Raw genomic sequence first — 11,751 nt, 5'->3', positions numbered from 1 at the left:
GAGTCATGTACATCTCTCTGTAATGGGTGTGTGTGTGTCTTATGTGTGTGTGTCTGTAAATTAGAGGTCTAACATACTGCATAGTGCTTTTGACTGTTATGTGTCACGCTATGTATTGTGTGCTGAATCAATGCACAATCGTGTGTATGCATGGGTATCTTTGTGTTTGTGTGTCTATGTGTGGGGTCTATGTTATACCCACAGGCAACGGGAAAAGTATTACAATTAAAAAAAAGGTTTGATGAAAAATGTGTCCTTTTGGATTATTTGCATATTTTGATGCAGCTGCCAATGCAAGACGCCTCATTTCAAAAAGCAATCTTCCTGAATGTGCTGAGGTGTGTAGGGAATGTCTTGGGCAACGCCGACAACGGTTCGGGTTAATTGCTTTTGACGTGTTTTTCAGCAGAAACCGGCAATGGAAGTTACAGCATGCTTCCACCGGGTGTCGCTATATAAGCATCTCTGGCAAACCCTGAACAATAAGCAAGGCAGGGATTCCACCACGCTAAAGATTTAGACCCAGCTTAATCACTCTAAAAAAATCTTTGCAATATTTTCTAGTTTGTATATCATTTTTTTCCAATAATAATAAATGCAACTGGACATTAAAAATCTTTTCACCTGGATGATTTTTTTTTTTTTTTAAGGGTTATTAGTGCCACCTGCCGGATCTCCAAGGGAGGGGTATTTAAAGAAACTGCACAGTACAAAAATATTTTACATATATAATATAAATATATTTATTAATTAATTTATTCATTTTTTAAAGACTATAAAATACACATAAACATCAATAAACTCTGTTAAGAATTCAAATGGTGAGAGTGGAGAGGGATGCTCGTCCCCAGAGCCCCCCCTCAATGCAAGGCCAGGTAGGTGTAGCTGTACCCCTCCCACACGCCCCTCCCAACCCAAACTGCTCTTCTTAGAGTCTTCTTGGACTCTGCACGTCACATTGTAAACAAGCCCTCGCCTGAGAGGATCCTTATGTCACAGAAAGAAGCATCAATGCCCCGAGACAAGAAAATAATAAAACAAACGTAAACCGTTTCTACAGCAAAGATTGCACGAGATGAGCACAGCAGTCTGGATATCCCAATTTACAAACAGGGAGAGGAGTACAGTCCGCTGGTTAATTGTACAAAGACAAGACTCTGTTTTTTACAAAAGGAAGAATTCAGACCACATTTTGTTTTTGTCACACACATCCGCAGCACGTCAAAGGATTTGGTCCCAAATTAATTTTTCTTAAATAGTTTTTTTTTTTCACTACACTTCATACGCTTACTGTAAACATTCCAATATAACAACATTAAAAACAATGAAATAACAGATTGTACAGCCCCTACAGAATTATTACTGTTTCTATAGGCTGGTCTACAGAAAAATCCACACTACTTTGGTAGGGACGGATCGTCCAGTTAATACAGATACACCTCACACTTCTGAACCTCTTGTCAAGAGCGCTTCTCTCTGCCTGGCTTTCAAGTTCAGTTTGGTGGCAGCTATGGGATGATCTAGATGACGAGCATTTAAAACACAACTGCTGTTAAAAGTACCTCCTCCAAAGAAGCGCCATTGACTGGCAGAGGCGTGGGATTGACTTTCAACAGCAACTGTTGCAACAAGGGGGCATGTGGTAATGACCTAAACAGTGATAGAACGAAATACTGACACACTGCTTTTATCATTGAAGTAAAAACCTCCCTGGTGGTTTGCACTAAAGTACACTAAACAGACTCTCCTGCACCGCTCGGCAGGCTGGTCTGGGTTAGGCTCTAATTGCACTGCTCAGCGGCTCGTTGTTTTCAGGCGGGATGTTTGGCAGTAGCGTTGGGGGTGGGGGCAGCAGGGGGGGGGGGGGGGGGGGAGGTGGCGCTCAGTCCTTGATCAGTTTCAGGAACTCCTCTCTGGTTTTGGGGTCCTCCCTGAACACACCCAGCATGGTGCTGGTCACAGTCTTGCTGTTCATCTTCTGCACACCACGCATCACCATGCACATGTGACTGCAGAGGGGAGAGGGAGAGCAGAGAGAGACCATCGTTACTCCAACTACAAACACTACCAGTAGAATTTCTTTACAGCTTCAGACATCATTGTGTTCGCACCAGCCTCAAACACTTGCCTCAATGTGCAGTAAAATGAGAAACAATGTTAATAACAATACTGTCTGCTTTTACATGGTTGTGTGTACCCAAAGGCTGGGACCCGCAGCTACCTCTAGTAATTGCTAACCCTTAAAATAAAGCATTTCCAATGGAATAAGGATAGGGAGCCCTGTCCAGTGGGAATGAACTCAGGAGTGAAGCAGGCTGGAGGAGGTGCTACTGTACCTGGCCTCGATCACGACACCCACTCCAGACGGCTGCAGAGACTCTGTGATGGCGACGGCGATCTGCTTCGTCAGCCTCTCCTGGACTGCAGAGAGAGAGAGGGGCAGGTCAGTGTCGGCTACGCGTCCTCTTACTGCTTTAATTAAAGTGTCATTAAGGGTATTTGACGGATGCTTTGTTTGTTGTACCCTATCATACCAACATATTGTATCTGCCCCCTGCATCAGAGCAGACATGACACTGGCCTGAACTGGTGGTGCCCAGAGAGGTAACAACAGTCTCAATCTGTTTTAATGTGCATGCTGTGTAATGTCACTCAACGGCCACAAGGTGAACACCTGCACACCGATATTAATTGTTGAATGGCAAGATGTTTAGCAAGCATAGCAGTTTGGTTTGGCCAGTGCTGGTGAAGCAGTGATCAGTTTCAGAATTGTGAGATCTATGTATTGACTTATTTAAGTTTAAGAAGAGAGATATACACTGTTCATCAATCAGGGAACATGTGAAGGAAACACACAACATTGTCTGGTAATACAAGTCTCTGGAGAATAATATTTCAAATCCTGTTAAAGATCAAAATAATAACAACAATAAAGAAAAAAATTACCTTGTAATCTTCTGCTATAGATTTCAACGATTCTGAAAAGGATAAAATGACAAAAGAGGAGTCATTGTATTATTGATTGATTGATTTTAAATTCTATTAATTAGTTTTACAATTGCAAAAAACAAATAAATCAGAATCCACACTAATGCAACAACTGCAGAGGATTACATCCTGCCGAAGGCCAATCCTCCCTCCTCAAACGTAATTGCATTATTATTTTCACAGACACGCAGAACCACAGACACACATGCAGACACAGACACGCAGACACACTGACATGCAGACACACATGCTGCACTGCTGTCAGAGTTTCAACACTGCCTTTGAGGTGGGTGTGGATTCTCTTCAGTGAAATGAGAATGAGTTGACTGCTGCTCTTGTCACAATGCCTGCAGTTTTAAACCTAGACGATCCACATATCCATGGTCAGGACAGCAAGAGGATGAGGGGAAACTCTTATACAAAAAATATAAAAAAACAGCAGGAAACAAAATCCTTGGCATTGCTGCTGTGTCGGTAAGCTGGGTATTACGGTGAGAGCAGGTCACACTCTGCAGACTCTTGAACATGAGTGGAATTAATCAGCTTACACTGCATTGAGCTCTCTACTCAAACAACAACAGACTGGAATGTCTTGAAAGGAATCTGGAGAGTATCTATCAACGGCCTTCAACTTCATCCACAGCGCAAGCCAGTGGTTTAGTTGACAGCAACAGTAGCAGGACAGTGCAGGCGCTAGCCATGCGTAAAGGTATTGTGTTCCACCTCCCACCCCCAGGTTGCTTGCAGAGGGGTAGGGTCAGGGGCAGGGTTAGGGTAAGGGTTGGATCTGGTCATGCCGGCAGAGCCACCCCCAGCAGCAACAGCAGGACTTACCTGGCCAGTTTGCTCAGACCCACGACTCTCTTGTTGGGGAGGTAACCTATATGCACCTACAGGAGAAAGAGAGGGAGAGATGAGGAGGGCTGACTCGGGATTGTATCGGCAGGAGGGGACCCTTTCAACATGCTGGCTGTGCACCCATCTGCAGAAAGGTCACTTCCCTTTAAACAGTTCATGGTGAAAGAGGGAAGCACATGTCCTGCAGTGGAATTGTAAAACGGAATTCAACTGCTCCATAGGAGATGCTTGCCTGTGCATAAATCCAGAACTGCCACGTGACAGCCTAGACATATTCACTTGGGATAGACCAGACTGATGCAGATCATTCAGTTACAGGCTGGTCTTGCCAATGTTGTCTGGTTGAAATTTAGGCAGGCAAACTGGGTATTTCAGCAGCCATTCCACACTCAATCATTACTGATCATTATTTTGATGCCCGCAATCTGTTTGAATCAACCCAAATTCATATTTGGTATTTGAATCTTTAAGCTAGCTGTATTATCCTCCACAGGACAGGCTGTTGTGTGTGCTGGTTTGAGGGATCTGTGGGAGAGTGGGTGGGTGGTGGGTGGACAGTTGTTGCTAATTTCTACTTGGAGAGGTGGAGGGAGGCTACAAGCCAGAGGCACTCCCAGTTACCTGGCCAGCTTGCTGACGCCTATCACCTTTTTGTTGGGCAAATAACCAATGGACACCTGGAAGAAATAAAAACACATTCAAGGAGGTCCAATCCTACTCGCTCTAACGGTGGAGTATATGGAGCATTCCGCAGCGGAATGTCTGCCCATCACACTACATGGTGAACACTCCTAGCCTCCTACAGATCTTTGTGATGTCATTGTGTGCTGACTGATAGCAGTCGCTGTCTCCTTGTTCCAGTTGAATCCCCCCCTCGCCCCCTCTTCCCCCTCTCTCAGATTCGATTAAGCAGGCTGAGGAAAGGGCACTGCGCAATTCTGCTCCTTGCTTTTTTCTTTCTTTTTTCTGGCTAAATCCACCTTGTATCAGTAATCCAAAAGCTGTGAGGAGGCTGTGTGGTCCAGTGGTTAAAGAAAAGGGCTTGTAACCAGGCGGTCCCCAGTTCAAATCCCACCTCAGCCACTGACTCATTGTGTGACCCTGAGCAAGTCACTTAACCTCCTTGTGCTCCGTCTTTCGGGTGAGACGTAATTGTAAGTGACTCTACAGCTGATGCATAGTTCACACACCCTAATCTCTGTAAGTTGCCTTGGATAAAGGTGTCTGCTAAATAAACAAATAATAATAATAACAGCACAACACGTTTAAAACATGAACATGAAATTATACAGGCGCACCAGAGAAACATACAGTATGATTATGAAGGATAAAAAAAAATAATACAAACACCAAGGGTTAAGCTGGAACTTGTGTTATTGCTTTATTTGTGCCATTGGTTGCTCCTCTTGATTTTCTTGACAGATGTAGGAGATTTAACAGGAACCAGGAAATGAATTATTGTGGAGCACAGCTCATAAAACTCCCAGCTTCCCTTTGTTCAAAAACCCCCACGGATTGGAATGAGAAATAGGTGGTTCAATATCTTGTTCCCGCAAATGCAAACAGACGTGCAGATAGCTGAGTGGTGATGACGGGCTATTAGCAGGGGGGGAGAGAGAGGGCAGGAACAGCAGCAGTCTGACAACGCTTCACAAACATAATTACAAAACCACCACCAGAAAAACACTTCCTTTGTGCGAGATGAATGCCTCCTTCTGTCATCGAGGCCTTTTACACCTTGAAATTGATCGGCTCGATTTCTGAAATGGCACGGGGAGGAGGGGGGGGGGGGGGGGATATTAAAATGTCAAAACTGAGAAGGAAGTGGCTACACTTGAGATGAGACAGATGGATTATACCGGCCTCACCTGCAGGCAGAGCGATCGGATTGTTTCATGATATACAGCCTGCATTTTCAATGTATTTTTAATTCATGCAAACATTGAGAGCACCGGAGAATCATGTGCTTATTAGCATTTCAAAACAATATTGTTTTCACTTCCCCGAATACTGTGGAGGTGTGAAGGGCTTCAAATCCACAAATCGGCAGAGGAGGGGAGTCACGAACAATGCTAACGTGAAAACTGGACAGCATGTGAAGTCTGTGGTTATTGCTTGCGCCTACCTTGCCAATGAAGGGCACCAGGTGGTGCTCACACATCGAGAACATGTCGATGTCTTTCACAATCACCATCTCGTCATGGTCCTCGTCAAAGATAGCGTTGTTCAGCACATCTGAGGGGAGACAGGACAGTCATCACTCACAAAGACACAGGTGGACAAGTATGACAGCTGTACTTACACATACATTTAAAAAAGCAAACCCTTTCTGAGGTTTTACTAGCTGGCGGGAGGTGGTTTTATTGAACATTTCAAAATCCTGCATGTTCCAGCAGTTTAAGTTATCTAACCAGTAATTAGTCTCACCTGATTATGTCGGCCCTGAAAAGATTACTAACTGGAAGATAAGACACCAATTAGGTGAGGAAAGTTAACCTTAACCTCATCCTGATTGATGAAGTTGCTAGCAGAATCAGTTAACTGCTGTGATAGATAGTTCTTAGGGGGGGGGGGGGGGGTTGTCCATGGCTGTTCTTCATTTCCTGGATAGTGCTATCTATCTCGCTGCAAGAGACGGTATCCGTGGAAACAGAGCATGTCAGCTCTTCCATAGTCACCCAGCATTCTCAGAGAGCAGTCTGGGGCAAGAGGCTGCCAGAACGGAAACAACAGCCAGTGGATACTGAATCGCTTCAATTTAAACCAAAATACTGCTCCGGCTGCAAATCAGTGCAGAGAGTTTGACGTAAAATACTAGTGAATGGTGCGGCAGTGCTGTTGTTTTTTACTGTATCTGAACTTGCCTACACGTCACTAATTCATAAAGCCCCCTGTTGGACTGAAGTGAAAGTGGTGACAATGCAGAGTTCATCACGCTGTGACTCTACCTGCCGAACTGCAGTGCTCTGCAACCTGTACCTACCTCTGTCATTACCATTAGAACCCAGGTTCATTATAAACCACATGCAGTGGGACCAGTACAGACCCTGTAACGAAGGCATGGCAAATCAATGGGGTCGTGGAAGTTCAGAATAAAGGGAAATGTGTTGTATGCCCAAGATCAAAGGGCAGAAAAGGACTACATTCCTGTCATAAACATGATAAATGAAGCCAATGCTAGGTAACAGCATGACAATGTTTTCTTATGAAATCGGGTATTGTGTGTCTTATAAATGTATTAACACCATGTGCATCCAGCCCTTTACGTCTAGAAACAAACAGTGTCAAATAAAGAGAGCGCAGGGCCAGGTGTTGAGAGCAGAAGCTGGTCAGGTAACCCTCCTCTTTATGACAGCAGTTCAAACACAGCTACTGGCAGGATGACTCAGAGCCTTGAGTCACCAGAACAAAACAAAAAACCATGACACAACGGGTTGCTATGGAAACTGCATGGAAATTGCATCAATGCTGGAAAAACAAATGTGCCTGTTCCATCCCTGGTAACAAACTCAGAAGCAACATTTAAAATTACAAAGAGGAGGAGCTCCCTCCTTATTACACGCTTCCTCCAAATTACTGCACATTAAAGCCCTAGATACTGTAAATAACCTCACTTAGCCTTAAAAAAACATTGTGGAGAAATATTGTGACAGTTATTAGCAAGAATTGGTATGTTTAGCCGAGCTGCTGATAAAACTGTGCTGTAAAAACAATAGAGAACCCATGACTGAAAAGTATGTTAAGAATGAACCTGAAACAACTCCAACCCCACACAGGTGGGAGTGGAAAGTGCAAAGGTGATCTCGTAATGGTTTAATCATTGATAATGATAATGAGAGAATCAGCTAAACACCGTCTTACAACATCAAATGGAAAGACGTCTCAAGCGTCTATGCTCGTTACGCGTGCCATTAGAAAGGCAATTAGCAACAATTAAAAAGAACTGCTTTTAGTGGTGAATCCTAGCGTGTCAGTAAGGATTTTGTCTTCCTTCAGTGCACCATCATTCCCAGAGAACATAAATAAAATAAAACAGCATTTCACCAGCGGCCCGACCCCCCCTCTTAGTGACTGTGAACTCTAACTTGATCATTGCACTGGATACGGGCCAACTCCCCCCTCCCCTCCTCCTCCCCCCCCCCCCCTCCAAAGCAAACAAGCTCTCCTAAGGCCCAGAGATAAAGTGAGAAGTCCAAACCACATATTACAAAAATAAATACAGATCCACTGTCCCTTTTGAATTTGTGATAGCTGAAGGAGGACTGTGTGTAATGAATGAGTTTTGAATTTTGATCTCAGTGTTTCTTGAGAAGTATTCAATGAGGCATGTGCAAACCAGCAGTAGATGCTTATTTCAGTAAAATGACCTTTTCTGCCATTGTTCATGGACTGGATACAGTATTGTTCACTGAAAAGGTCTAGTGAGCTGTACAAAGTGTGGAGAGGAGGAGGAGGAGGAGCAGGGGGGGAGGAGGAGGAGGAGAGGGATGGGGGGAGGAGGAGGAGGGGGAGGAAGAGGGGGAGGGGGGCTGTGAAACGCCACAAGCCCAAAACAGAGCTGAAGTGAACTGACACGACACAATGTGTAATCAGCCTCCCTGCAGGCTGCCATTCCCTCAGCAGCACAAACATCCACAAACACACAGGAGAGACACCCCCTCGTCCTGCCCTGCGTGTGCACACTCCTGTCTACTGCAGGTTCCAGCAGAGCTTCAACCTGCGTGGCCAGCGAGGCCCCTGACTGCTCTTAACCAGCTCCAGGTGGGAGGGGGAGTCCGGGGGGAGGAAATGGGAACTGCCCCCCTAGTTAAGCAATGAGGAAGCTCCCCTCCTGATTCACTGCCATGCTTGTAATTGAAAACACAACCCCTGCAAAACAGAGCTCCAAAACAACAACCCCCTCCCCACTCTGACTTCAAAGCTGAGCTCCGGTTTCAACAAGGGACCCCTGCTGGACCAGAGCATACCAAATCAAATTAAAAAAACTATTGAATAAGACTGTCAAGAAAACTGGCAAATACTCATTTCAAAAAGCTCCTGCTTTTTGTCCTCATTACGTTACTGGGCAAGCAAAAGAATGATCTGTCTTTCTTCACTGGGACCTCAGACTATTCACTGCACACTGCCCGTCACATGTGCTACGTATTTAACAGGATTGGAATATAGAACTACATGAAAATCTAGGTTTGGACAACACCTTCAACAATCTAACTGATTCACTGTTTTTCTAAGAGAAACAAGACTAATCTCATGGCTAAAAGGAACGATTTCTAAGACCCAAAACAAAACAGGGGCTGTGGGAGACTTAATTGGCAATCCTTAGTTATAGTTATTTAATTGAATTTGTGTATTCTCTTTTCCTTTTTTTATCTCGGGCAATAGAATTTGAATCAAATTGAATTTAAGTCAAACAACACTGAGAGCACGGGGTCGACAGCAGTTAAACAACCGAGGAACTGATTCAGTTACCCTTTGAACTGTGAAATCATATCTGTGGCTAGGAAAAGCCCTTGAAATACAGTGAATGTGTGGTTTGAAGATTGATAGGGAAAGTTCATTAGCAATTGTTTTGATCTAATAATGACTATCAAAAGTGCTCCTCAAACCCAGCTTGTTGCAGTATCCCTACCTCCTGTTTCCACAGCTGGAAAGGTTCATTAATAAATGAGTTTACACATTACTATGTAATACATTGCACTTCAAACAGTAAAGCCCCTGGAGGCAGAGGATCATTCACTAAAGGGTTTCTGACAGCAGGCAGGTTTAACACACTGTCCTGTGCCAGTGGAGCCTAGAACTCACTCACACGGTTTACCTTTTTCAGGTGCTCACACTACTCAGATAAGCCCTCCTCATGAACTGTGTGCGTGCCAAGCTGCAGACTGTTTCTGTGCACTCTGATATTAAATGGGAGGTGCAGGACTAAATCACTCTCCAGGCAGTGCCTGCAGATTCTGGACTCCTGATCCCAGATTAGCCTGTTACAGTTATAAAGAATTTCTTCTGTTTTGGTGCAGTTTACACTATTCACAATATCACATAAATATACGATCCCTTTGCACACTCAAGAAGTGTGTAGTGTGGTGCTGGAACGCTGGACTTACTCTGCCCCGCCCCTTTTATACATTATTCATGAGCAACCGCGGCTCTGTAGAATTTCCTTAGATTTAGTACAGTGTACAGCTATGGCCTGTGGCCAAAAATTTTAAAGGAAACTACAAAATTATATTGCAAAAGTCTACCGGAAAACAGTAGCACATTATTTCATGTCAGATTTCGAAATGTCATATTTTTCAAATGTTGTCAGTTTTTCGTGAAGTATATGGAAAACTACAAAGCGGTATGTAATTCAATATGTTATACGTAACATTATTCAGCAGGTTTCATTCACATTTCTAAAGCTAAATGTGTTCATTGTATTGGGTGATGCAAAAGTTTAAGGACACAGCTTAGAGCTGGGATAAATCTGCTAAACTCGTATATTTCGGAGTTTGTTTACAAATATATTTATTCATTTACTTCCCATTGACAAAGTGACAACCCGAACTCAGGCGATGGGTTGCGTCTGTAACTGCCTGTAAGTGTACAGGCTGATAATACCCCCACAGTTACCTATAATATTCAGCAATACACCAACAAGTACAGTGCCCTAGGAAATGTAACACAGTCTAGGATATGTGCTAATTGAAAACTTACGCAAAAGGAATGATGTAAATGCTGCTTGAGTAATACCGGAGTGGCCATAGTGCAGTCACATTCACTGATGAATGACACGGCACAAAAATACAAGGAAGCGGTCCCAATACGGCAATCAGGGTTATTCCAGTCTAACATGATTTATACGATCGTTCACTTTCTCTTCAAACTTGCACAAGGACTGTAGCACAGAAGGGTGCCTACCCCTACTTTTAAAGATAGATAGCGTGTGTTGAGTTTCTATATCATCGGAAATTAAGTATTATTAGATGCTTTTCCCTTTCAAATAGGTCGTTTTGTACTCGTTTTGTATAAATCAATACATTTTTACTGCTGGTTGAACAATACGGTCGCTTCAAATAACGATTGACTCTATTCAACGGGTTTACACTGTGCTAGTAACAGATATATGTGTGTCCGTGGCTACACACCTGGCAGACAGCTGTAGTAGTAGGAGTTGTAAAATATGAATTATTTTTAGTTCACATTATGGCAAACGACTCCCACTCACCTGATATTTTCTCCTGGTAGCCCTTGGTGAAGAACTGCATGGCGGTGGCGGCTCTCCGCGGGGTTTTCAGAAGCCCTTGTCGGAGTGGGTCTTCTCCCAGACCCCTAAGGATAGATGTGTACGCTGCGGCGATGCCGGGCAGGTTCATCTCGTTATCCTCTATGCTCCGAGTGCGTTCCTCTTTCCAGCTCTCCATGACAGCCGACGTGTGCGATCTCGTCTCCTCACCGGGCACTACCTGCGGACCACCGGTCCGGTTGGGCGACTTCAGAACCGGCGCTCTCTCCTCCACATGTCCGTTGACAGAGTCTGTAGAATAGGCAGGTGGTTTTTCAGACTGCGTTTGTTTCGCGTGATCCATGATCTTAAACTGTCAAATGAAGATACTATATTAAACTTACCGGTACTTTAAACTGTGTGAATTATAACTGACAAGTTGAAACACGTTACTTCTATTGCAAAATTCACTAAACTCTGCCTTCTCGATTACTTGTATAGCTCCTATAACTGCTCTCGATTTGTACAGTATTATATGCCGATTGCCAAAGCACATTGTTTCCTTATGCCTTTATAAACAGGCTAATCCACTGGAATCCCATTGGTCCTTTCCAGAGATTGCGTCACGCCTTGCTTCTCTAAGCGGATCAGACAGCCTCTGTTAGTTAAATAGCTTAACAAACCGCCCCGCCTCCCCCCCC

At 44.1% G+C, this 11,751-nt stretch overlaps 1 protein-coding gene across 3 annotated transcripts; it reads right to left on the bottom strand.

The window, feature by feature from the left end:
- Positions 1–718: 718 nt before the first annotated feature.
- Positions 719–11,668, bottom strand: gch1 (GTP cyclohydrolase 1). 3 transcript variants are annotated; one of them, XM_058987917.1, is made up of 7 exons: positions 11,455–11,659; positions 11,054–11,362; positions 5,972–6,081; positions 3,823–3,878; positions 2,947–2,978; positions 2,337–2,421; positions 719–2,009 (listed from the first exon to the last, which is right to left on the bottom strand). In XM_058987917.1, exons 2-7 carry the CDS (start codon positions 11,247–11,249, stop codon positions 1,883–1,885), a joined length of 606 nt encoding a protein of 201 aa, XP_058843900.1. In that variant the 5' UTR covers positions 11,250–11,362; positions 11,455–11,659; the 3' UTR covers positions 719–1,882. The 3 variants fall into 3 exon arrangements, with proteins under 3 accessions (XP_058843900.1, XP_058843899.1, XP_058843898.1); XM_058987916.1 differs by lacking the exon at positions 3,823–3,878 and adding an exon at positions 4,468–4,523 and having other exon boundaries at positions 11,054–11,668; XM_058987915.1 differs by having other exon boundaries at positions 11,054–11,662.
- Between the last annotated feature and the right edge of the window lie 83 nt (positions 11,669–11,751).

The sequence above is a fragment of the Acipenser ruthenus genome, chromosome 15, assembly GCF_902713425.1.
Source record: "Acipenser ruthenus chromosome 15, fAciRut3.2 maternal haplotype, whole genome shotgun sequence".
NCBI classification, from domain to species: domain Eukaryota; kingdom Metazoa; phylum Chordata; class Actinopteri; order Acipenseriformes; family Acipenseridae; genus Acipenser; species Acipenser ruthenus.
Note: the sequence above shows the minus strand (reverse complement) of the source record. Positions and strands in the feature narration are given on the sequence as shown.